General features: G+C 44.8%; 1 protein-coding gene across 2 annotated transcripts in view; it reads right to left on the bottom strand.

Moving 5' to 3' along the window:
* Nucleotides 1-27630, bottom strand: part of EPB41L4A (erythrocyte membrane protein band 4.1 like 4A) — a 327406-nt gene that overhangs the window by 139901 nt on the left and 159875 nt on the right. For both annotated transcript variants that reach the window (XM_068247351.1, XM_068247350.1), the window contains exon 6: nt 24503-24623. In XM_068247351.1, coding sequence (XP_068103452.1) covers nt 24503-24623 — 121 coding nt within the window. The remainder of the gene's footprint in view (nt 1-24502; nt 24624-27630) is intronic.

Here is a 27630-nt window from a genome sequence, read left to right as displayed (position 1 = left end):
GCAATGCATTGTGGAACTTGTAGTTCCTTAACAGCTGGAGAGCCAAGTTTGCAGATCACTGGCATAAGCTGTCACTGGCAGCATGTTGGCCACTTATGGTAACATATTCGACAAGCGTTTGCTGAGTATGTTCAGAGGGTCCCAGCTACAGACAAGAATCTAACATCTAGATTTATTCTCAGAACCCGGAGGCGGGGTTCTGAGAATAAAATCCCCATGCAGAGGCTGGGTCTGTCTATAGAGCCCAGCCTCTGTTGCTATATAGATCGCCCCTAAGCCCCCCCCCCCCCCCGGGCTCTGCAATCCCTTCATAAATCACAGCCACGCTGCTGACACACAGCTTGTCAGAGCGCGCTGTGTTTACCTCTCCTCTGTCAGTCTCGCCGCTCCCCGCCTCCTGCATCACTCCGGTCCCCGCCCACGTCCCTTTCCTCGCCGCTGATTGGAGGGAAGGGACGCAGGCGGGACCGGAGCAGCCGAGACTGACAGAGGACAGGTAAACACTGGCAAGTTATGGGGTATTGCAGAGCGCAGGGGGGGCTTAGGAGCGATCTATATAGCAACAGAGGCTGGGCTCTATAAACAGACCCAGCCTCTGTATGGGGATTTAATTCCCAGAACCCCACCTCGGGCTCTCTTTAACAGCTGGAGAGCCAAGTTTGCAGATGACTGGCCTATGCGATTCTCCTTCACTAATCCAGCTGCATGATGTTACGCCTCCATGCTATGAAACCGAAAATCTAATCTGTGTCGATTGAAATCTTGAGACCAGTAGCCGAATCCTTTACAATCAGCCAATATTTTCCATCCTGCATGACTGAGGAAATTGGTTTAATTTGAAAACCCGATTTACAACGATTTTTAACCATAAATTCAGTTTGAAACACATGAATACAAGATCATTTTGACAATTCCGGATCGCCTAATACACATCACATTCCTAAAATAGGTATAATGGGATTGCTTCATTAAGCAAAGTTGCTAAAGCAGCGTAGCTTAATGTGAGCAGCACGAGTTGTGCGCACGCTACACGCGGTAGCGATGCAAAGTGTGTCCTGGTAACTTATGCTTGCTCCAGTCACATAGAGGCCACTCCACTCATCGGGTCCAGTGGCTTCATACGACCCCCTAGCTTTATAGGATGGGATCCCCGCACTTTGATTGGCCCAATAGGCTGCCTGTCAAGTGATTCACTTGACAGGCAGCCTATCAGGCAAATCAAAGTGTGGGGATCACATCCTATAAAGCCACTAGACCCAACGGGGCTCAGGGTGGGATGAGTGTAGCGGACGCTATTTAGAAGGAGCGAGCGTAAGTTACTGGGGCATGCTACGCAGCACTAACACACATAAGGGGACATTTATCAAGAGTGTCTGAGGCAAAGTATAAGTAGGTTTTTAGAAATCCATGCAGAAATGTCACAGACAGCCTAAGAAATCATTAGATAGTGCAGATTCCTTCTAAAACTGTTGTAAAATAGGAGGAGCTAGGAGGAGTCTCTCAAACAGTGCAGTGTGTGAGGGGAATTGCTGTTGCCGAGGTAACCAACATACCTGCTGTATTGATAGCAGCAGGCTCTGAGAAGGAATTCAGCAGGGGGGAGGAGCACCTCACAAATCATGTCTAGCCTGCAATTCTACATCTGTAGAACTGCTATCAAGCACTTCTTAATCTGCGCCAGTTTAAGGATGTATTTGAACTTTTCCTAACTGTAGTGCAGCTCTAGAAATCCACGCTAAATTGCCACTATTACCTAGGATTTAAAGAGACTCTGAAGCGAGAATAAATCTCGCTTCAGAGCTCATAGTTAGCAGGGGCACGTGTGCCCCTGCTAAAACGCCGCTATCCCGCGGCTAAACGGGGGTCCCTTCACCCCCAAACCCACCCCTGCAAGACTTGGTCGCAAGTTGGTCGTAAATTATCTTCTTCCTGGAGGAAGGGCTAACGGCTGCAGCCCTGCCTCCAGTCGCGTCTATCAGACGCGCATCGCCGCCTCTCCCCCGCCCCTCTCAGTGAGGGAAGACTGAGAGGGGCTGGGAGAGGAGGAGATACGCGTCTGACAGACGCGCGTGGGGCAAGGCTGCGGCGGTTAGCCCTGCCCCAACCAGGAAGCGCCCCCCCCCCCCCCCCCCCCACTGCACCGAGGGGATTTGGGGGATCAGGGACCCCCGTTAAGCCGCGGGATAGCGGCGTTTTAGCAGGAGCACACATGCCCCTGCTAACTATGAGGTCTGAAGCGAGATTTATTCTCGCTTCAGACTCTCTTTAAGAAGGTTCCTATTATCATGCAGAACTGTTCTGTCGGTAATGCGTTGATAGATCTCCCCCATAGAGTGCGCACAACTTGCGCTGCTCACATTAAGCTTACATTAAACTGCTTTGCTTTAGCAGCACAGCTTAATTAATCAACCCCATAGTGAGCATACCAATAAGAAGTATGAGATGCTTCTTCTTCACTTCCTTTCTTATCCTATCCTTCCTATCATTACCTAGTATAGGTGGCCTTACATACCGTACTCCAATTTATATTCCAATATTGCATTTCCAGTCCTGCCAGTAATGTGTGGCCACAGCTCGGTCCTCTCGTTCTCATATGTATATATGAAATTCCATCAGGTCACAGCGTCCTTACACTTTCTCATTAATAAGGGAGATGGCTCTTATATAAGGTTAGTTACACATACCTAAAATGCAAAGTATGCAACTCGCAGAAATATGGTTTTATTTGGTAATGTATTTTGTTACATTTACTTTAGCTTTTGTTTATTACAAATGAAGTAACGTAATGGGGCCCATACACTGGTCGATTTCAGTCATCGATCGATTGATCAATTCTATAGAATCGATCGATCGATCAGAAACAGATTCTATCAAATTCCCCATTCGATCGATTTGCAGCCGATTTTGATTGTTTTCAATCCATTTGATCTATCTGACAGGATGGAAAATCAAGGCAGCAGATCGATGGCCCATAGAGTTGCATTTGATCTAATGGTCCAATAATGCATTTAGATCGATTTCCAATAGATTTAATTCTGACATCTATTGGAATGGTGTATGTGTAGTGTATGACCACCTTTAAACCTACGTTTGCTGTTACAAACTAATTTGGTAAAAGTGATATGTGGACTGTCAGAACAAATATATAACAGTAATCCATGTACAGATAACACAAACAGTAATTCCCATAGCAGATAACAGCATTCACTGACACAATGATGGCTTTACAGCTGTTCACACATTAGAGCTTTTACTGCTGCTAATAACAAGATAATGAGGGTCAATAAGCTAGTTTAGTGGTGCTAAAAGCCAAATAAGAGAGCAGAATGATGTAGGTCACTATGATACCATTTCTCTACATTGCAGCTCTTGAGTATAATAACCCTAGTGTCCCTGTATACAAGACAGTCTCAGGTTTCAGATGCCTCTGGCAGGGGCACACCATGGGTGGTTAAAGTTATGTAAACACTACATTCTTATTAATATCATTCTATTTTAGTGGCAGCACCTACCATGGCATTATATTTTTGTTGTCCTGCACGATCTCTCAGAAATCTAGTGTGAGCACAGGTTTTCCCCAGTTCCTGACATGTTGGACCCCTAATGACCAACCAAGAGAGTAACTTTTTGTAGTTCTTGCAGCAGGGCAACTCTTGCCCTCTCCATAGTACAGAACAGGCTGCCAAGCAGAAAGCCTATACATTAATCATTTCCAGAATGATCCCAGAAAACTTGTTCATGGGTGCTAAAGCCTCTGATTAGCTGATCATGCCAGGCCTAACATAGCAGTATGCCAAAGATCGGGGTTTGTAGCCCCAAGTGCGTTAGATTAGGCAGGTCAAAGCAAATACTAAAGGTTTTTTTTCCCAACTCTTTTTATTGTTTTCCAAAAAGTCAAAGTTAAGATGGCAATATTTCTAGCGATTTTGCAGTATGATCGACCATTCGATTCAATCATTTATTTCAATTGAGAAGGAATCGAGTGTGTTCCGGAATTCCCAATCGATGAAGCGTCTAATATCATGTCGAATCGATCGAGCAGGATGCAAGATATCGGTCAATCGCACAGGAATCGGCTACTGTTCACATATCATTCGATCGATTTTTGCATTCAGAGCATGGAGATACAACAATGATCAGATTGTGATTAGTGAAGATGAATCGCATAGGAATCGCTTGTAGTGTGTGGGTCACTAGTCAATCGACTTTCGATCAACTATACTGAAGTCGATTCCCCAATAAAGGTGATCGCTTTGTTGATTGAATCAGAATCGCTAGATATATGGCTACCTTTAGTCAGACATGTCAACATTTCTATGCAAATAGACAATCCTCTCACACAGATAACATCTTTGCTTTTACAGATGACTGGTCATAGAAGAAGGTATTACATAGAAGTACATAGAAGAAGGTATTCCTCAGTGGTCTCTCAAAGACAAGTGAGCCTTCAAACTAAAGCTATGGACACGCTTCAGATTTTCCTCCAATAAAACAATTCTTCACAATGATTTCAGCTCGAAATGTAAATTGTGTATAAATCTCCTTCAGGCCTCTTGCACACTGCAAGTGATTCCGATTCAGATTCCGCTTTTAATCTGTTTTTACATCCGATTCAGATTCCGATTTGCAGTTTGCTCCCTGCACACTGCAAATCGGAATCTGAATCGGATGTAAAAACAGATTAAAAAGCGGAATCGGAATCTGAATCGCTTGCAGTGTGCAAGAGGCCTCAAAGTCGCTGGCTCCCCTTAGTGAGCTATCTGATCAAATCACTGTTCACCTATGACTATTAATTCCTGCAAGCTCTTCAAAGAAGGTTCCCATTCCATGAAGCCACTTCCAGATCTCCCCCTTTCTTCTCCACAGAGCAGAACACACTGTTTAGGCAAAAGCTGAACAGCAAGTCTATACAAAGACGGTTTAAAAACTGCCTCCCAAAATTGTCTCTTACGCCTTGTTCACATTATAGGCGTTTTTGCAAAAATTTAAGCACGGGCGATTTTCAAAATCGCCCTGAAACCGCTTGTGCAATTATTCTCTATGAGAGAGTTCATATCTGCGCGCTTCGTTTGCGATCCCCTTAGAAAAGCGGTGCTTTGGCCATTTTTGAGGCGATTTGCCTCAGTGGAAGGTATAGGAAAAATGCAAAACGCTCACAAAATCGCTTTGGCAAGCGATTGCGCGAGCGTTTAAAAAAAAAATACATTGTATACAATTGTCCTGAGGCAGGAGAGCATGACGCAAGAGAATCGCACCGCACCATTTACTCATTCACACACCCTGCGGCAGAAAGCAACAACAGGCTGATTTGCATAGCTCCGCCTCGCTCAGTGACATGCTCCTTGCTGGACAGGAAGTAAGTCACTGAATTCTGAATGATCAGTGCATGCGCACCGCATATGACTCCAAACACACTGCAGAGTCTGCAACGTCTCCATGTCACTGGAAGCAGATCCCTTGTTTCGCGTGGCACTGCGGATAGTGTGGCCCATGTCATAGAGACTAATGGCCACTGTGATGTCGGAATGGCGAGGGAGAGCTAAGCAACGCCCCAGTGTGAAAGTTGCCTGAAGTGCGTACTTAGATTATTAATGCCCATATTGCTCCCTCTGCTCCTCGTGGATTATACATAAGAAGGTAGGACTTGTAATGTAAGGGCCATAGAGAATAATGGCTGTCACATCGCACACTGCATCTACCTGCCTATTTCTCAATAGAAAGCTAAGGTGTGGAGGCAGTGTATACAAATGGCTGCAAGAGGAAAGCCAGAGGCCTGACAGAGATTAGTGAGAAAACAGCAGCTCCTAGATAAGGACTTATGACTTATGTTTACCTGATCTTTAATACAGTCACTTATCGCTCATTGCTTCTCAGTGTCCATTAAACAGATTGGATGCTGGCAATCTAATCATGCTTGCTTTGGCTATCTTATATACGAAGCTATTTATGAAGTCCTGTTAAGTTGTGCAAAGAGGGAAATTGTAATTTTCATACACATTTCCCACAGCCTGCAATCCCCTGCTAAGCAAAGAGCATGGAAAAGGCAGAAAATTGTAGAATGGAGGGAAGGTCCCCTGCAAGGCACTGAACGTTTTCCCCAGTTTATTGCAAACAGAATAAACATGAGCGAGTTTCTGGAATTAAATATATTTCTGCATCTTGATTTCTTTTCAAATTGCTTTGTTACAACTCTTCTATAAATAATAAAAAGGCATACTAATGCCCAGGCTTTCCCTGCTCATCTGTTCTGCTCATTCTGTCCAACCATTGTTATTTGTACAATGTACATCGACAATCAGCCACACAGCAATCATTGCCTACATCCCTGAACTCCACAGAGTAAAGAGCTGTATGCACAAATCCAGGTGAATTAAAACGCTGAAATGCTCTGGGGGGGGAATCAGATTCCAAAAATTAGCAGGAAAGAAGTAAGCTTTGCCACAATTTTTTGGGGGGTTTTAAGTTGGGCATATATCAGAAAAAAATGACCATTCTTATTATTCTTGATTAACACTTCCTCCCTGATACTGTACCTCCTATGTGCCCCCCTGTGCCTTCAGTGTCCCCCTGCTTGTCACCTCTGCCCTCTGTACCTGCTTATACAAGTTTAAAAGCCATTTTTTCTTTACATTTTTTAAAATAGATTTTCTCAAAAACTACAAGTCCAATTTGAAAAAGTTTTTTTTGACTTGTTCCCATGGAAACACAGAATCCATGCCGTTTGTATCGGCGGGTTGTTCGTAAGTCGGGCGTTCGTAATTCGGGGACTACCTGTATTTGGACAGGGAGAACGTTTCTCTAATTTTGCTTCTGAACATTACCACAATGAATTTTAAATGAAGCAACTCAGATGCAGTTGAAGTGCAGACTTTCAGCTTTAAAGAAAACCTGTAACTCAAAAAAGTTCCCCTGAGGGGTGCTCACTTCAGGTGGGGGAAGCCTCCGGATCCTATCAAGGCTTTCCCCGTCCTCCTCGGCCCCACGGTGGTCTCGCTGTGCACCTCTGACCAGCGGGGATGTAAATATTTACCTTCCCTGCCCCAGCGCAGGCGCAGTATCGACTCTCCACTCAGAGATAGGCAGAAATAGCCAATCGCTGTCGGTCCGCTCTACTACGCAGGTGCAAGTCTCCTGCGCCTTCGTAGTAGAGCGGACCAGACAGAGATGGGCTATTTCCATCTATTTCGGTGCTGGAAGCCACAACAGTGCCACCCGCTGGAGCCAGGAAAGGTAAATATAGCAAGCCTTATCAGACTTGTCGAACGAGGATTGCGGGGCGCTTCGGGAAGCCAGCGCTGGATTGCCTGCAGCTACAGGGATGGGGGAAGCCTCATTGGGACCCTGAGGCTTTCCCCTCCCGAGGTAAGTACCACCCAGGGGACATTTTTTTAGTACAGAGTCTCTTTAATTCAGTGGGATGAACAAAACAATTGCATAAAAATGTGAGGCATCTAAAGTATTTTTTTACACAATCCCTTTATTTCAGGGGTTCAAAAGTAATTGGACAATTGACGCAAAGGCTATTACATGGGCAGGTGTATGTAAGGGTCGGACCCACTTCTCTCGTCCTAGATCGGATCCATGTCAAACGGATCAGTTTTTCTGAAAAACAGATCCAGTTCGCAGGCGCGTCAATCACATTGGTATTTATGCGTCACTGCTCACTTGTGATATTAACAAGGAGAGGGTTGCAAACTTTAGCCACCTAATACCTAGGTTCTCAACCTGTGGTACGTGTATCCCAGGAGATACCTCTGATCCGTGTTTCTGCACGAGTGGGAGAGGGTCCTATTTTCAACATAGGATCCGCTTCCAGCGTTTCTGCAGAGCTTTAAAAACATATCCCACGGATTTTAAAACAAGTATGAACCGGCCCTAAGTCAATCACTATGTAATTATCAATTACGCAGACAAAAGGCTTTGAGTTGATTTGAGGTGTGGTGCTTGCATGTGGAAGATTTTTCTGTAAACAGATAACATGCGGTCAAAGCAGTTCTCCATGCAGATCAAAGAAGCCATCATTAAAGAGACTCAGAGATGAAAATAGAAGCAGAAGAACCGATACTTACCCGGGGCTTCCTCCCGTCCCATAAACACGTGTCCCTCACTGTCCTCCTGCGGTCTGTTCAGCCACGATCAGGCCCAGTAACTTGCTCAGCCGCGTCAGTCTGGGTCTACTGCGCATACACAGTAGGTCCGCACATGTACAGAAGACCCAGACTGGACACGACTGAGCAAGATACCGGCGCTGATCACGGCTGAACGACAGACCGTGGGAGGACGGCAAGGGACACGCACGTGTTTATGGGGCAGGAGGAAGCCCCAGGTAAGTATCGGTTCTACTTCTAATTTTATCTCTGAGTCTGTTTAAGCTGCGAAAACTAAAAAAAACTATCCTAAAAATTGCTACAATATTACAAGTGACAAAATCTACAGTTTGGTACATCCTGAGAAAGAAAGCAACCACTGGTGAACTCAGCAAGGTAAAAAGACCTGGGCATCCACAGAATACAACAGTAGTGGATGATCGCAGAATCATTTCCATGGTGAAGAGAAACCCCTTCACAACAGCCAACCAACTGAATAACACTCTCCAGGAAGTAGGCATATCAATATCCAAGTCTACCATAAAGAGAAGACTGCATGAAAGTAAAATACAGAGGATGCACTGTACAGTTCAAGCCACTCATAAGCCTCAAGCATAGGAAATCTAGATTAGATTTTGCTAAAGAACGTCTTAAAAAGCCAGCACAGTTCTGGAAAAAAATTCTCTGGGCAGATGAAACCAAGATTAACCTCTACCAGAATGATGGCAATAAACAAGTATTGAGAAGGCGTGGAACAGTTTATTATCCAAAGCATACCACATCATCTGTAAAACGCGGCGTGCATGGCTGCCAGTGGCACTGGGACACTAGTATTTATTGATGATGTGACAAAGGACAGAAGCAGCCAAATAATTTCCAAGGTGTTCAGAGACATACTGTCTGTGCCATTTCGCCACATAGATATCGGTCAAATTTGATAAATGTGATCAAATTGGCCAGATATGGATTCCAAAATTTTAGTCTTGTAAGGGCACCCCAATGGGCATGTCATAGACTTCTGTCCAGTGTCGTGCAGGATGGGACTTGGTGCTCCATCACCACGATGAACATTTTCAGAACATGTCTAAACAGATCTAACACTTCACGCAGGATCTTTCGCCATGTCTGTTTGTCTGTTGTGGTCTTTTCTGGAAAGCAGTAAGTTTCCCCCTCTAATGTGAACACGGCTTTATGCCAAGATAAATCGGATATGCTATTTCACTCTTCAACAGTTCTTACAATCCTGCTACATAATAATGCATCCAATTTTTGTTAGTAAGCAACAGCAAAGCAAATAATTATACAGCTTTACTTTCTGGAACAGTTGTCATTTACCTTTTATATGCAGAACAATATACATTATTCTCCCTCTAAATGTAGCTGTTGTAAAATGGACTTGCCAAACAAATCCAGCACTATTCCAACATTCCCTGAATGAGAAGTGTGTTTCGTTGGCCCTGCGGCGCTATGGTTGATTGACACTGTTTTCAAATGGTGAGCCGCTGAGGCGCAGACTGTTAACTAACTAGATAATAAAAGCACAGAGAGTTGAAATGTCTGGGGCACACTACACTGATATGCTCTAAGCCAAGGTGACTGCACATCAAAGGCAGAGGTGAAGCTGAGGTGAGCACATAGCTACAGGCATAAATGGATATTGTGTCAGCCTTCCAATTCTCCTTGTTTAAACTTCTAACAACGCCAGCGATTACTCAGCATCACAGCAGTACTCAGCCAGCTCACCTGGCACAAGCACTGACAGCTGACAGAAACGGTGTGTTATGGACAACAGTGAAGACACAATAGGACACACTGGGGTTGATTTACTTATGGTGGACAGCTCCAGAGAACAGCAGAGATCCAGAGAATCTAGACTGGCTTTTTTAAACAGTCTGCTATTGGGTGGCAAGTGTGGAACACTCTCCCAGGTCACTTCAGGATATAATTAGGATTGATGAATGATATTATTATTTTGTTTTTATATAGCCCTAATATCTTCCATAGAACTATATAGAATATATCAAGTCTTGTCATTTGTCACTAACTGTTACTCAGAGGAACTCACAATCGAATCCCCACGATAGTCATATGTTAATCGTAGTCTAGAGCCAATTTAAGGGGAAGGAATTAACCTATCTGTATGTATTTGGGATGCAGGAGTGTAAGAAATGGGCTGTACAGGATTCACAGCTTTTCTTTGTTGGGCAGCTATTCCTGAGCACAGAGTTCTGGAATCTTCTACCCCAAATAATTGGTAAACAAAGACTTAAGTCCTAGAAGTTTCTCCTTCTGGCAGATTCTGACCCTCAGGAGCTGGATAAAGGGGAGGGGTCTACTGAAATAAATACTCAGGGAAGGGGCTAGAAGGGGACTTCTTTTATCTTGTACTGGGGCTGCTGGCTGTCCTCCTGGCTGTGGTAAGATGTAACAGGTCTGCCTATGTTGGGCTGTATTATAGAAGATATTGGTAATATACACTCAGGTTAGATATCAATGTATCCATTGCAGGCATTGTTTTCTATGGTTAATGCTTTACATTGTTGAATCATTCTATAAAATGTAGCTTTCTGTAGTTTCATCAATTTCTGTACCTGCATTGTAAATACCACATACAATATACACTTTATTGATACTGTTTGTGTGTATTCCTTTGCTGAACCACCACCTAGAACTTACTGGAAATAGATATTGTTGTATTTATTAATATTCCATTGTTGAAAGAATATTTTCAGCAATATCGGATTTCTTACAGGAGGAAACACATGCAGACATGGGGAGAACTTTCAAACTTCATGCAGCTAGTGCCCTGGCTGGGATTTAACCCGGGGATCCAGTGCTGCAAGGCAAGAGCGCTAACCACTACGCCACTGTGCTGACCTCCTGTGGTTCTCAAGCTTACACCCCCCCCCTCCTGGGATCCAATCAATAAGATCGCTTCTTATAAGCATCAGCCTATGAGAGGGATCACTATATGATCCTCTCCTAGGGACGGCTCAGTAACAGAGCTGTCCCCCGTACAGCACAGTACAGAACAAGTAATTGTGGCCGTTTTTTGTATTTTTTTCATTTTGTTTTGTTATTTACAGGCTTCCAGCTCCATTTGTGGTTGGCAGGCTGTTTATAAAGCAGAGCTCCATAACTCAGCAGGGATAGGGGGCATTCCCCGCTAATCTCCACCCCTAGAACTTCACACCAATCGGAGTTAGGCAGTCCTGGGGGGAGCCACTCTGCGGCTGCCAGGCAGTGCAGAGCGATTAAAAAAACAACAACAAGGAAATGTTGCATGTGATCACAGTCGCACAACCACTCTTTTGCTAACCTAATATCAGCAACCATCAAGTTGTGATATTAACAAGGAGAGGGTTGCAAACTTTAGCCACCTAATACCTAGGTTCTCAACCTGTGGTACGTGTATCCCAGGAGATACCTCTGATGGGTGCAGGGGGTACTTGGGCTTTATATATTTAAGTTTAACCAATTTAGAGTTTCAGAAAATAATAAATAAACTAGTATTTTTGCTAAGTAATAGCAATAGTCAGGGGCGTCTCACCCACCAGGCAAGTATAGGCGGTTACCTGGGGCGCCATGAGGTGGTGAGGCGCCATGAGGTGGTGAGGCGCATTCCCCCACCGCTGCTACTGTGACCATGTTTTTTTTTTTTTATATTATATTACCTCCCGACTCAGTCCCCGGTGCTCGGCACGCTACCATGTGCTCAGCAGTGCCTCCACCTCCACTTCTCCCCAGCCAATAGAGCAATCAATACTGCTCTTCTCTGCCAGGCTCCTTCTTTAAAGCCGTGCCCCTTCTTCTCAGTAGCCACACAGGTAAAGTGTTTATCCTGTGTGGCCCAGCCTTTAACTCCGCCCCACGCCAGTCAAACCAGGAGCCAGCGGTCAGCCAGCTTATGCCCCCGACAGTCTGACCCCCCACCTGTGTCACTGGCTGCACACAGACACTGGAGCGAGACAGCCAGGGGACAGATGCAGTCACAGAGAGAAGAATGTGATGTGTCCGTGTTGGAGCCCCGCCCCCCACACAAGACAGCAACACAGCCCGGGAGAAGGGAAGTTTCTGCTCCAGAGTAGTGATGGGAATTCCGGCTCTTTTCAGAGAATCGGCTCTTTTGAATCGGCTCCCATTAAAGAGCCGGCTCTTACGGCTCTGAATCGGCTCTTCATTAAATATCACCACTCAGAATCGGAGTAAAAGCCCCGCCCCCGTCTCCATGACAATTCCAGACTGCTTCTCTGACTGGGGCAATCCCTCCTGCTACTGCTCTGCTCCGCCCCATACACTCCTACAAGCTGCAAAAGGAGGACTACATCTCCCAACATGCCTCAGCGCCCTTTATTGCAGAGCAAAGCAGAGCTCTGTGGGGCGGCTGAGGCATCGGCTCTTTCAAAACTGAGAACCGGCTCTTGTCGTTCGCAGCAAAAAGCCGGCTCTTAGAGCCGGCTCATTCGCGAAAGACCCATCACTACTCCAGAGATGATAAGCTGCATGCACAGGCAGAAGAGAAGGTATGCAGGCAGGCTGCTAAGAACACTTCCTGTCCTGTGTGCAGACTCCCAGTACTGTTATAACTGCTAGAATGTGCCCTGCTCTTTTGATACTAGAGTTTTCTTTGAAAGCTGGTTAGGCTGTAGGCTGGTAAAGCTGTAAACCTGTGCTTTAGTGCTGTGCTGTCTCTCCCTCTCCCCTCTCTGTTCCTCTGCACTCTCTTCCATCTTATGCTGTCTCTCCCTCTCCCCTCTGTTTCTCTGCACCCTCTTCCATCTTATGCTGTCTATCCCTCCCCCTCTCTATTCCTCTACCCCCCTCTTACATCTTATGCTGCCTCTCCCTCTCTACTCTTTCCCTCTGCTCGGATTACGTGTATTTTCTGGTGAAACGCTTCCACATTACGATTATTTTCTGGTGAAACGATGCTGCATTATGATTATTTTCCTGGGGGGGAGGGGCTTGGGGGGGGGGGGGGGGCGCCACAGGTTTTCTCGCCTGGAGTGACAAAATGACTAGAGGCACCCCTGGCAATAGTAAATGCTTGGAAACTATTATTATGTACTACTATTAAATATATCTGTATCGAGGGTTACTTGAGATAATCTGTATCATACCAGGGGATGCTTGGCCAGCGCATGCTTTGAAAAGGGGCACAGGACCATGAAATGTTGAGTAACACTGACCTAATAGAAGTCGATTACTAAAATAAAATAATAATAAAACAAATCCTGTGTTGATTAATTGGATCGCTTTTTCTTTGGAGTGTTTCCCACTCTTTTCCAAATTTAGTAAATCTGCCATGCTGTGCACCATTTACTGTGCAAATTCAGCTTAAAAGCCCCTGAGGAGTTGCTAGGGCAACGAAACGTTGGGCGGAGCCACGGAGTGACGTCACAGCGCACGACGCTCGCTGGACGCGGCGGGATTGTCTGTGTGCAGCAGGCTCGGTATCTTTTAGAGCACTAGCCAGTAAGCTATTGCGGAGAGGGACGCTAAATGACAGAGGCGTGCGCCTTGTCACCAGCTTAGTGCATCTCATCTCTGCATACCCCTGTACCTGGAATCAGGTAGCTTGTAAATCAAGGGGCTGGCTGTGTTTTTCATTTTTGATGAAGTTTTTTGACCCAATGAGTGGTTATACACCACTGATCTGTTTTTAACTTTTTTTAAAAAATAAACTGGTATGCTTTTACGCGATGTGGAATCCGCTTTTTGCTTACACAGACTGGGAATAGCCAAGAGAGGCTGCGGGGTGGCCAATACCCCGAATGCGAGCATTGGCCTTGGAGGCCTAGAAGTTTGGTGAGTCTTTCCCCGAAGGGGGGGCTTTTTCATTATATGACATATTTGCTGTGTCTAAGAAGGAACAGGCAGAGAAGAGCGCTTAACCATTTTTACTGAAGTAAAATAAAATAATAATAAAACAAATCCTGTGTTGATTAATTGGATCGCTTTTTCTTTGGAGTGTTTCCCACTCTTTTCCAAATTTAGTAAATCTGCCATGCTGTGCACCATTTACTGTGCAAATTCAGCTTAAAAGTTTTACAACTACAAAATCAGAAACACAATCATGAATCCAATCGGGAAATCCTTGAAATAAAGCCAATGCAGTACAATCTAAATACAATAAAACCTTGGATTGCAAGTAACTTGGTTTAAAAGCGCAGTCACTTCAGTACCCCTGCAAAAGGCATACACAGAGGAACACCGCCTGAGAATCCCGCATACCTGGCCAGTATTATCACGCATGGCTAGTCCTGAGGCTCTCCAGACACTTCACCTTTCTGCTGACCTTTGCTGCAAATTACTCTGGCCAATTCACTGCAATGTGTTATTCTAACATAGCCTGAGAGCAGAGAAGAGTGAGCAGAGAAATCACTAAAGCTGGCCATACACTGGCCCGATTTGCGCCCGTTTCGACAGCAGATTCGATCACTGGGATCGAATCTGCTGCCAATTGTTCACGCTACACGGCGAATTTCGATCCATTTCGTCCGATCCCGTCGATTGCGCCGTGCGGAAAATAACCGTCGATCGCCCGCGGGTAAAGAGCGCATCGCTAGCGGCGTTCGAGTGCCCGACGACCGACGCAATAGACCCCGCATACATTACCTGCTCCGCCGGCGCGACTCCAGTCCCCCGGTCACCGCTGCTCTGTCTGCGCTCTGGTCTCCAGGTCCGGCATGCCTCACTTCTTCTAGCCCAGCAGGAAGTTTAAACAGTAGAGCGCCCTCTACTGTTTAAACTTCCTGCCGGGCTAGAAGAAGTGAGGCATGCCGGACCTGGAGACCAGAGCGCAGACGGAGCAGCGGTGACCGGGGAACTGGAGTCGCGCCGGCGGAGCAGGTAATGTATGCGGGCGGGCAGCAGCAGCAGCACCACCACAACAGATTGTTAACGGTTTCAGGCTGAAATCGGTTCACAATCTGTTTGCTGTAAAGGTAGCCATACGATCCCTCTCTGATCAGATTCGATCAGAGAGGGATCTATCTGTTGGTCGAATCTGATGGCAAATCGACCAGTGTATGGCCACCTTAACAGGCTGCTGAAAGATTTGTAAGTGTTACAGCCCTTATTTAGATGTTTAGTGAAATCTACTATAGACAAAGTAGCATAGCAATAGGGGATGCAAAGGTAGCAACTGCACCAGGCCCCTGGTCCAGAGGAGCCCAGTAGAGGCCCTTCTTCAAACACTTTATTGGTGCTAAGCTGCTAATGATCACCTCTATATGTGCTTTGATTAGTTGTAACCATTAATAGACTGTTCTCCTCCTCAACCTACAACCTACATCTCTTGGCAGGTTTTGATGTTTCATATCAACTGTTATGTATAGAACGCTTGAGGGGGCCCAATGTAAAACTCACAGCTGGATTGGACATAGAAGTATTTAGGGGTATGCCTCAGTTCCGTGGCCTGACTCTGCTTAGGACCAGATAGGCGGGCAAGGTGGGTTTTTCAATCATAGTATTTATTCTTCCTCATCTCTCTTCTAGTGCAATGACATCCACATTCATCTTTGTTATGTCTATGGTGTGCCTGCACTAATGGCTATGACATGTTTTATTGCTACACAAGTCATTTTAAAAGAGCCAAAAGATCAGCATTACAGTTAGTTAACAACCATAAAGAGCTCAATCTCTATACTGCTGTCACTGTAGGTTTCCTTTAAGAAATGATAGCAGATTACTTGCAGGGATTAGTGCTCATTTTTATTGCTTCTTATTGGATAAACCTGTTTATGAATGATGGTAATCGCACAAAATGAATGCAATAATCCTACATAATACAGTCACATTTCCTTGTGTTCGGTGCACATAAATCATCATGATCATTACAGAACTTCAATTATGGTTATTGTATTATAATATTAGTGTAAGAGACTTCTTTGTTTGAGGGGATTTTCAGCAAGAAATGATGATTTAAGTCTAGCTTCTGTCAGTCTCGTCTCTTCAGTGGCGTAGCTAGAGAGCTGTGGGCCCCGATGCAAGTTTTACATTGGGGCCCCCTAAGCACTCTATACATAACAATTGATGCGGTGCACCAAAACCTGCCAATAGCTACTACAGTGTCTGAGGTGCAAGAAGGGGGTGGGGAACAGTGTGTTAATGATTACCACTATTCATAGTATCTATAGAAGTGATTATTATAAGCACTGGACCAATAGAGAGCTAATACTGTGGTTGAGGGTGAGCCCCTCTGGCCCAAATGCGGTTGTAACCACTGCAACCCTATTGCTATGTCCCTGCTTCTCTTCTTCCTCACCCTAGGTCACCAGGGTTAAGACCCAAGCATTAAGATTACCAATGAGCTGCAGTTAGCATAGTCTAAGGCTGGGAACACACATAAAAGGTGTCTGGTTCTGTCAGTTCTTGACAGTTGGCATCAGTTTTGTATGAATTTTCTATGGCTTGGCTCACACATAAAAGGTGTACACAGGGGAGTTTCTAGGCATCGGCATTCCGGGCTACTGCCTGGAGTGCCATTGGTCCTGAGGGGTGCCCTGCCCCTGATTAAGACCTGCCCCTGAACTAAGCCCCACACAGAGCCACTCAAACCTTGGTTGTTTGCTCCTCCTTCTGTCTCCTTGTGCCACCTTTAGTCCCCCTGTGTCACCTTCAGTCCCCCTGTATGCCCAGAGGTGGATTAAGGTGAAATGGTGCCCTGGACAAGCAATAACTTTGGGGACACCCTTGATGGCCACCTAGCTTTTTTGGCAAAATATGTTGGGGAGGCCTAGCATAAACTGAGCTCCTAGGCTTTCTTCAGGCCCTGGGTACCTGCCTAAGTTGCCTTGTGGATGAGTCGGCTCTGTATTCATCCCTCTGTGCCTCCCTCTGTCCTACTGTGCCTCCTTGTGTCCCCCTTTGTGCTTCCCTCTGTCCCACTATCCATTTTCGTCTCCCTCCTGCGCTCCCAGTCCAGTGTGTAAAGGCAGAGTATAGCGCAGCAGTAACTGTGCTCTAACCTCCCCTCTGGAGTCCAATGCTGTGCCTGTGCGACCATCCTGTCTGTTTTCTGCTCCCTCTACTGCTGGCACCTCACTCTACTCATATAACGTGTAATATTGCTACATGCTCTAGGAGATGCAGGGCACTGGGGTGAGTGGTGAGCAGACAGACAGAAGCACAGCACTGCACTCCAGCGGAGAGGTGAGAGCACAGCTTCTGTTCCAGTACACTCTGCCTCTACACACTAAGCTGGGGTAGTACAGGAAGGGGGTGTGCAACGAAAAGTGTTAGGATCTCAGGGACTCCCTGTATTATGCATCCACCCTGTATGGCACATGGTTTATATTCTCTAGTGTGTTGTTTTTTTTTGGAAGGGGGGAGGGGCGGGTGTGACACGGGACTGCTTGCCTGGAGTGACAAAAAGGCTAGAAACGCCCCTGGGTGTACATTTCTAGTCCTGTCCTGTCTGTTTTTGACAGTTGGCATCAGTTTTGTATGAGCTTTCTGTGGCTTGCCTCACACATAAAAGGTGTACATTTCCAGTCCTGTCAGTTTTGTATCAGTTTTCTATGTGTGTGTTTACACATACAATGTGTACAGTTCCATTCTCGTCAGGTAAAACCAGGGGTCGAGTCTTGCGTGAACGCGGGTGAACGGCGTCCACCCACTTTTTCTTCAAAGTGAACGCCGTTCACCCTGGCTTGTGGAGGGGGGCAGAGCAGGGAAGGCGAGCTATGGGGACAGCGGGGATGGGCGGACATCTCCCCCCCCCCCATCCCTCACCTTTGTGCTCCCCTTCCTGCCTCTCCCCTCCAGCGTTTTTAAGTGTCGAGCCCGGCGGCGAAAGTGGGCAGAGACTTTCTGCGTTCCAGTCGCATGGGACGCTCCGCTCTGTGTGCAGCTAGTCTGGTCTTCTAGCCGCACACAGAGCGGAGCGTCCTATGCGACTGGAACGAGGTAAGTCTCCGCCCACTTTCGCCGCCGGGCCGACACTTAAAAACGCCGGAGGGGAGAGGCAGGAAGGGGAGCACAAAGGTGAGGGATGGGGGGGGGGGGGGGAGATGTCCGCCCATCCCCGCTGTCCCCATAGCTCGTCTTCCCTGCTCTGCTCCCTCCGGGTGGGGGCACACCTGGCTACCTGGGCACATATACCCCTGCCTACATATACTGGGGACATATACCCCTGCCTACATATACTGGGGACATATACACCTGCCTACATATACTGGGGACATATACACCTGCCTACATATACTGGGGACATATACACCTACCTACATATACTGGGCATATATACCCCTGCCTACATATACTGGGCATATATACCCCTCGCTACATATACTGGGGGACATATACCCCTGCCTACATATACTGGGGACATATCCCACTGGCTACATATACTGGGGACATATACCCCTGCCTACATATACTGGGGACATATACACCTGCCTACATATACTGGGGACATATACACCTGCCTACATATACTGGGGACATATACACCTACCTACATATACTGGGCATATATACCCCTGCCTACATATACTGGGCATATATACCCCTCGCTACATATACTGGGGACATATACACCTACCTACATATACTGGGCATATATACCCCTGCCTACATATACTGGGCATATATACCCCTCGCTACATATACTGGGGACATATACACCTACCTACATATACTGGGCATATATACCCCTGCCTACATATAATGGGCATATATACCCCTCGCTACATATACTGGGGACATATACACCTGCCTACATATACTGGGCATATATACCCCTGCCTACATATACTGGGGACATATACCCCTGCCTACATATACTGGGGACATATACACCTGCCTACATATACTGGGGACATATACACCTGCCTACATATACTGGGGACATATACACCTACCTACATATACTGGGCATATATACCCCTGCCTACATATACTGGGCATATATACCCCTCGCTACATATACTGGGGACATATACACCTGCCTACATATACTGGGCATATATACCCCTGCCTACATATACTGGGCATATATACCCCTCGCTACATATACTGGGGGACATATACCCCTGCCTACATATACTGGGGACATATCCCACTGGCTACATATACTGGGGACATATACCCCTGCCTACATATACTGGGGACATATACACCTGCCTACATATACTGGGGACATATACACCTGCCTACATATACTGGGGACATATACACCTACCTACATATACTGGGCATATATACCCCTGCCTACATATACTGGGCATATATACCCCTCGCTACATATACTGGGGACATATACACCTGCCTACATATACTGGGCATATATACCCCTGCCTACATATACTGGGCATATATACCCCTCGCTACATATACTAGGGGACATATACCCCTGCCTACATATACTGGGGACATATCCCACTGGCTACATATACTGGGGACATATACCCCTGCCTACATATACTGGCCACATATACACCTGCCTACATATACTGGGGACATATACACCTGCCTACATATACTGGGGACATATACACCTGCCTACATATACTGGGGACATATACACCTGCCTACATATACTGGGGACATATACACCTGCCTACATATACTGGGCATGTATACCCCTGGCTACATATACTGGGGACATATACCCCTGCCTACATATACTGGGGACATATACCCCTGCCTACATATACTGGGCATATATACCCCTGCCTACATATACTGGGCATATATACCCCTCGCTACATATACTGGGGACATATACACCTGCCTACATATACTGGGCATATATACCCCTGCCTACATATACTGGGCATATATACCCCTGCCTACATATACTGGGCATATATACCCCTCGCTACATATACTGGGGACATATACACCTGCCTACACATACTGGGGACATATACCCCTGCCTACATATACTGGGGACATATACCCCTGCCTACATATACTGGGGACATATACCCCTGCCTACATATACTGGGGACATATCCCACTGGCTACATATACTGGGCACATATACCCCTGGCTACATATACTAGGCAACTATACCTCTGGCTACATATACTGGGGACTACTATACTCATGGCTACTTATACTGGGGACACCTTTAGACCTGGCTACCTGGGGGTACCTATTTTGGGGGAACTGCTGTCAGATTATCTGCATTTTTGTGGAATCGCTGTTATGTATTTTGGGGAACAGCTGCCAGATTATGTGTATGTTTGGGGGACCACTACTGCCAGATTATATGTCTTTTGGGTGTTACGTGTATTTTGGGTGATCCGCTGCCAGGTTTCGCGTATTTTGGGGAACTGCTTCCAAATTATGTGTATGTTGGTGGAACTGCTGCTGCCACATTGTCTATTTTGGGGGAACCACTTCCATATTATCTGTATTTTGGAGGAACTTCTACCAGATTATGTGTCTTTTTGGTGAAATGCTGTCAGATTACATCAATTTTTGGGGGATACACTACGGCAGAGCTCAAACTTCCTTGGCAGACCTTTTACATCACTGCTAAGGTCATGTATATTTGGCCTCACCCATGACCACGCCCAAGGTGTGCTTGGCCACGCCCATTTTTTGGCGCCCCGCTTCTCCAGATGAGTCCACTCACTTCTTTTCCCAGGACTAGACCCCTGGGTAAAACTGATCGAAAACTGATACAAAACTGACAGGAGAGGACAGAGCTGGACTGAACCATACACATACAAATGTATACAAAATTTATTCACACAGACCATATATTTTCTTGTCCACATGGTGCAAATATGGCCTAGTCTGTATCCACACTGGCACTTGGCAGCTAACACTGAGAGTAAAGGAAATATGCGTTCCAATAACCGGAGTGTTGTGTGAACAAACTCTGCTACGCCAGTGGATGCACTAGGAATTTAATTCACTTAATTTTGACATTACTAAGACAACTGTGGAGGGAGGCAGCAATCAGTGTGGACACATATATTGGGTCAAAGGTGTGTCATGAGCTTTCCATTGATTACAAGGAGAAGGAATTTGTATGTTCTCCAAGTGTTGGCATGGCTTTCCACCCACATCCCAAAAAACATATAGATTATATAAAAAATTGGCTTTATAGAATGATGGACATAAGACTATGGCACTATGACAAGGATTAGAGCTCCTCTGAGGAAAAGTTAGTAACGCTATGTAAATACAAGATTAGTAAATAAAAGCCAGTTCCGAAATAACTGTCCAGTTCCGAAATAGTTTGCTATCTTCCAGCAGAGGTCTACTAATTTTCCTCTTTTTTTTACTGCAATATACTTGTTTCATTGGATAATGCTACTCTTGTCAACCATTCTCACCACAATCCTCACAGCAACTGACCAAGTGGGTGGGGATGTTTAAGTGATTGGCATTTAGGAAAGGTATTGCTATGGAAGGGAGAGTATCTCCAATATCTGGTGCCAAAATGTACTGATCCAGCAAGGTCTGGTAATTTATGCACAGGTTGCATCAGTCTTACTAAACAATAGTGGATTGACCCCTTACTATGGGTTTAAACATGGATAAAATCAGCCTGTAGACATTGCTTGACTGGAAGGTGTGAAGCAAGGTTTAAAGTGTCTTTGGTTTATTACAGTACCAGTGACCTCTGCTCATAATAAACTTTTGTCAGCACATTAGCTTGGTTTATAGTCTTGCTTGTGAAGCCTAATAAATCTAAAACACCAGCCTTGTAAATAAATTCAAGTTGGGAAGCCAATATAACTAAGCACAACAAACGTACAGTGGTCAGAAAGTCACTTTTATATGTTACCTATACACAACCCTACTGGTAGCAAAACAAAACAAAATACAAGAAAGGAGGATATATAAAAAAAATAGAAATATTTCTAGTATACTAGTATCACATATTTGCTTACATATCAAACTAGAATGGTTTTCAGTGATATGGGCATGACTCACAAAGCTTTTTCACCTGTTTTCCTATTTTCACCTTATCTATGTTACATTTTGAGCTTCCAAAGAGCAAAAATATAATAAAATTAAGGTAAGAAAAATAATATTGAAATGAATTTAATTAGGTACAACTTACTTTGAGTGATTATTTTGCTTGTAAATGTGCTGGAAGGTTATTTTTATCAATTAGCTGATAAATAAGACATTTATGAGAAGTTTTGTGAATAGAACCCATTGTGTCAGACTGTTTAGGTCAGTGTTTCCCAACCCTATCCTCAAGTACCACCAACAGTGCATGTTTTGTGGCAATCCTCAAAGGTAGTTAGCCATCCCTGCTGAGACACTAATTACCTCACCTGTAAATAGCATGTACTGTTGGAGGGCTTTGAGGACAAAGCTGGGAAGCACTGCTGTATGTGACTTCCAAAATTGCATGCCAAATTGACTGTCTCAAAATAAGACCTTTTCCACTAGCGCGTTTGCGCTGGCCGAATCGTGAAGTCGCAAACCGCTAGCGATTTTACAATCGCTACGGTTTGCTTTTTAACATAGGAATCGCGGTAGGTCATTTCCACTACCGCGATTCGTTTTTGACGGGAACGCGAACGCGCGGCGGAGCGATATTTGCCGCAATTTTGCTATGCATTGCATAGCATAGCAAAATCGCGGCCGCAAACGTCGGGAAATCGCCGGAATTGCGATTCAGCAATCGCTAGCGTTCAGCGTGAACGCTAGCGACTGCTAGTGGAAAAGGGCCCTTAGGGCCCATACACACCAGCAGTGATATTGAGCGTTTTACACTACATGACAATGCTGCTGACCCTGGTGCAGAATGCTACAGTAAAATGCTTTCAACATAGTTGAATATGGGGTGCCTGCCAACCACACTGAAATGCAGTTAGGTGATGGAAACATCAGCATGTCCACCTAACCATTTGTTGCTGCTCATTCAGGCTTCTTTATAAAGCACAGTATGCAGTGTTCCCTGGTTCTGAGCACAATGACCTCCATTTCTGCAAGCTCATACTCAGGAACATCCTCTGAATAAGGACACTGGAAGCCATAAGGATTAAGGGAGCAGCTGAACATGATTAACACCAGGAATAAAAGTACAGGCATTCAGCAAGAAGGTTATGCACCAAGTGAATGAAAAACAATCACACAATCTATAAAGCATGGTGTCTGTGCAACTGCTCCAAGACATTGTAGCACGTAAAGGGCACATTTTCTAAAACCCTTTTTACATGTCCAATCACCTCCTTATTTCTCCTCTCTGCCTGGTTGCTAGAAACTCCCTCTCTCTACATGGCCAGTCACTCACTTAGACCTCCTCCCTACTAACAACCTTCTCTGCCAAACTAAACAGCATCTTTTCACTAATCCCTCTTATCGTATCCCTCAACTCTCCTCCAAATAATAAGCTCTTTTGGTTTTCAATATCACCTCTATGCCGATGACAGCCAAACATCGCATTGCCGTCCGACTTCCGTGGAGAAGCGGTGGGAGTAATGTAAGTCAATGAGCAACGCATACTTTTTAAAAATGTTGGTGGCAGCAGTTGGGCGTGCATGCTCGGAACGGCAGGAATATGAGGGGGAAATCTCAGTGATGTACTTCCTGTCCAGCACGGAGTACATCACTGGGTGCAGCAGTGCAGCAAGGGACATACGGCATTATGCATATGACCCTGTCTGCGCACTCTTCCACAGGGTGATAGGTTAGCCATTTTGTGTGTTGCGGCGGTGCGATGCGGGAGGATTGGTGCGATGCGGGGGTGGGGGGAGTCCGTACCGCAAATGCACATTTCAAGTGTAAAACCGGACTAAAAAGTCCACTATTCTCGTTTTGCTGTTGGCATAATCATTATACTTTATCCCTAAGATGCAGTAAACCCTGTAATTGGGGACTACAGCAGTCATCTCTGTAGTGCATACTGGTAGTAGCGGTGGCTGAGTGGGTAGGGGGCATCATCACTTACAGGTACCCCATGCAGCATTATCCCTAAACAGCCATATGACAAAGCTCGGAGGGTATAGCAGCTTCGGTAGGAAGGAGTGAACCCATAGGAGAAGGCTTGAAGTCCACATTGAATACAAGCTTTTCTAAAGTAGTTTATAGTGTACTATTACAGCATCCCCCAGACTTCTACAGCAGTGCACAACTAAATGTAAGACTGACAGTAAAGCAATTCTTGTAACGTGCCACTTTGTACAGCATTTTATAAATAAGCTCATAATTATTACGGAGTTTCAGATTTCGTCTGTGTCTGTCATTGTATGGGCATATGAACAAATTCTCTATCAAACCTGGAAAAATACATTTTGAATCTGAAAGTATGAATCTGATCTGAGCAAAATGACAGACAGCCTAAATACTGAGCAGTGTATACATCATGACATCACTGTATATCCATGATGATGTGCCTGTACATTGGTGATATCACCATGCTTGATGAAGTTCACTTCTCATTCCAAAAATGACCTGCTAAACAACATTATATATGTCAAAATGCTTACATTAACGTTTTATGTATTCGTTCAATAGCATCTTCTAGGTCTTCTTTCTGGTCAGGCACAAAACGGTACTCCGACACATAACCCGCAATGTTCTTGAACGGATCATAGTCACCAAGTTCCGCTGGAAGAGACAGACAAACCAATTATTTTTTTTGAACTTTATTCAGTGTTATCACTTCCAGTGAAAACATGCACAGCTTGCCAGACAACTTCAAAAAGCAAGCTGCAGAACTGATAATAGGAAATTGCTATGTCTCTATTAGCACCTTATTTCAGGAAAATCACCCCTGTACTGAACAGCACAAAGAAAGGCGTACAAACAAAGGACCTGTCATTACAGCAGGATGAACGCTGGAAAAGAAAATACTGCCAAAACCATCATTTACCAAATGATTTCCGTTTATTAACCGCAGAGGGAGAAAATGAACATGTACTGTCATTTGTCCTTAAGGCACAGAAGAAGTCATTTTTCATATGCTACAAATAAAATGGAAATAGTGACAGGACAATTCACCAGTTTAATATCCAGAAAATGTAAGCTGAAAGTTAAATGAGAGAAAATTGCTCATTTTGCCAAATTCTTTGTTTAAGACGCTTTTAGAAAACAGTATAACAAAATATGGCAATAGTCAACAGGTGCACAATATAAGGATAACAGACTGAAAGAAAATTCAAGTAAAACCAAACATCAAATGTATGTAACAGGAACTGACCAGCCGGTCATACCTGATATTTAAAGGGGAACTGAAGAGAGAGGTATATGGAGGCTGTCATGTTTATTTCCTTTTAATCAATACCAGTTGCCTGGCAGCCCTGCTGGTCTATTTCTCTGCAGTAGTATCTGATTAAAACCAGAAACAAGCATGCAGCTAGTCTTGTCAGATCAGACTTATAAGTCTGAACCACTGAAACACCTAATCTGCTGCATGCTTGTTCAGGGGCTATGGCTAATAGTATTAGAGGCAGAGGATCAGCAGGGCTGCCAGGCAACTGGTATTGTCTAAAAGGAAATAAACATGACAGCCTCCATATACCTCTCTCTTCAGTTCCCCTTTAAAGTGGTCTGAAACATTCAATAAAAACGTGTTTTTCTACTTTTTTATTATGCATACAGTTATCATATTTGCTTTTGTGCACAAGTAATAGTGTCTGTCTACAAATTACAAGTTTCCAAAGTGTAGTCTTTCTTACCCTGAAAGCTTCCATTGCATTTTATTCCAACTGCTTTTTATTATACATTAAAATCTTCTAATGAGTGTTTTTTACTTGTTACAGACAAATGTATCAACATTGGAATGTAAACAAAGATACTGTTATCTCCAGTTTGGATGCAGATTTGAAGCGGAACAGCAGGACAAAGTGAAAAGTAAAACGATTTTGTCTAGCGCTATCTATCTAACTGCAAGACTGAATTTTCAGATATCTTTCGTTGGTGCACTATGGAGCAGCTTCTCTTCTGGGTGGAACCAGTGGATAGCATGCAAAGAGAGAAAAAACGAAAAGTGCTCCTATAGTGCATTAAACTTTTAATGGATTAAAACGCAATATACAAATTGCACTTACAAGATTGATGTCTTTGGATAAGCGTGTTTCTAGGCCACCCAACGATCAACTCCTCTGCCGCTGTCTGGCCAGGACAAGCGGCTGCTGCGATGGATCTGCGCTGCAACGCGCTGTAGCGTGGAGGGGATGAGGGGGCGTGCCCGTCGCACGTGTGTGCCTCTACGTCACTACCGGTTTCGGCGTTTCACGCCTTCTTCAGAGGGCGTGGAACGCCGAAACCGGTAGTGACGTAGAGGCCGCCCCCTCATCCCCTCCACGCTACAGCGCGTTGCAGCGCAGATCCATCCATCCATCCATTTTTTTTTAACTGTGGCCCTTAGAGAATTTAGGCAATTGTGGTATAAATCTTGCTATGTAAACACCAGGAACGCACCCTTGTAAACTAATCCTTACCCCACTTCTTACATAGTAAGTCGGTTGCGTCAATTACCCCCCCCCCCCTTGCATCATGCTGCCATGACACTAATTAATAGAGTAATTATAATCATAAGGTTTGCAATGTAATGCAGCTGTACTGAAGGAATTGCGGTTATCAAACAATTGTGAAATGTGCCAGTAATTTGAAATAAAATAATGTACTTTGTTTTAAATCCATTTTTGCACCTGAAGGGATTGAGCAGCAGTGTTTTTGCTCAGTGTCCTTGTATTGCAGACGTAGGACAAACCAACATCCAGACAGCTCAGTCAAAACAATCAGGAAGTTTCGTCTTTTGATAATCAAAAGGACAAATGTGTTTCTGGTAAAGGATAATGGTAAGCATTCTTTTATATGCTAGTAAATGTTAGCAGGGTAGACCTTGCAATGCCGATGCTTATCATTACTTTCTGCCCACAATAAAAAACACACAAAGAGAAGCTGCCTCAGGTGCTGTTTTCCTCATTTCCTCAGGTTGGATTTGTACTATCTCCTGCACTGACATTTTAGCATTTGTTTGCTGCACATGCACTTGAAGGTTGTTTTTGAGAGATAAAAAACAACTTCAAAGTTCCATTCATATTCAGAGGAGGCTCCACTATTGAAGGAGGATAAAGTGGTTATTCTTATTATAGTGGAGTACAAGGAAGTAGGCGATGCGCTAAGCAGGGGCGTATCTTGGTAATAAAGCGCCTATGGCAAACACTGAAGTTGTGCCCCCCCTTTCTCTGTCAGTTCTGTATCAATAAATACATAATAATAATATAGTAGGACATTATACTATGACTATGGTAGGATTAGTTTGGGACAATCAGTGACATGACTATGTACTCTGTAAAGTGCTGCAGAAGACGTTACTGCTACATAAATACATTGGCAGATGGTGAAATAAAGTGATTGTGAACACTTGGAAAAAGCAAAACAGAACAGGCGGTCCGAGAGATGCTAGGAGAGACAGAAAGAGAGGAGGAGAGAAAGTGAGAGAGCAGTGGGCAGAGAAGGAACACCAGAGATAGTACTGTATTCCATTGCTATATACAATAGTGCAAATTTTATGATAATCATTCTCCAAGTATATTTTTCTGTAAATGTCCATTTTTAGATTACAATAGTTTTCTTTACAGCCCCCTCTGCCCTCTAACACCACATC

The sequence above is a fragment of the Hyperolius riggenbachi genome, chromosome 1 (genome assembly GCF_040937935.1).
Source record: "Hyperolius riggenbachi isolate aHypRig1 chromosome 1, aHypRig1.pri, whole genome shotgun sequence".
NCBI classification, from domain to species: Eukaryota; Metazoa; Chordata; class Amphibia; order Anura; family Hyperoliidae; genus Hyperolius; species Hyperolius riggenbachi.
The sequence above is the reverse complement of the archived record's forward strand: the minus strand, read 5'-3'. Positions and strand labels throughout refer to the sequence as shown.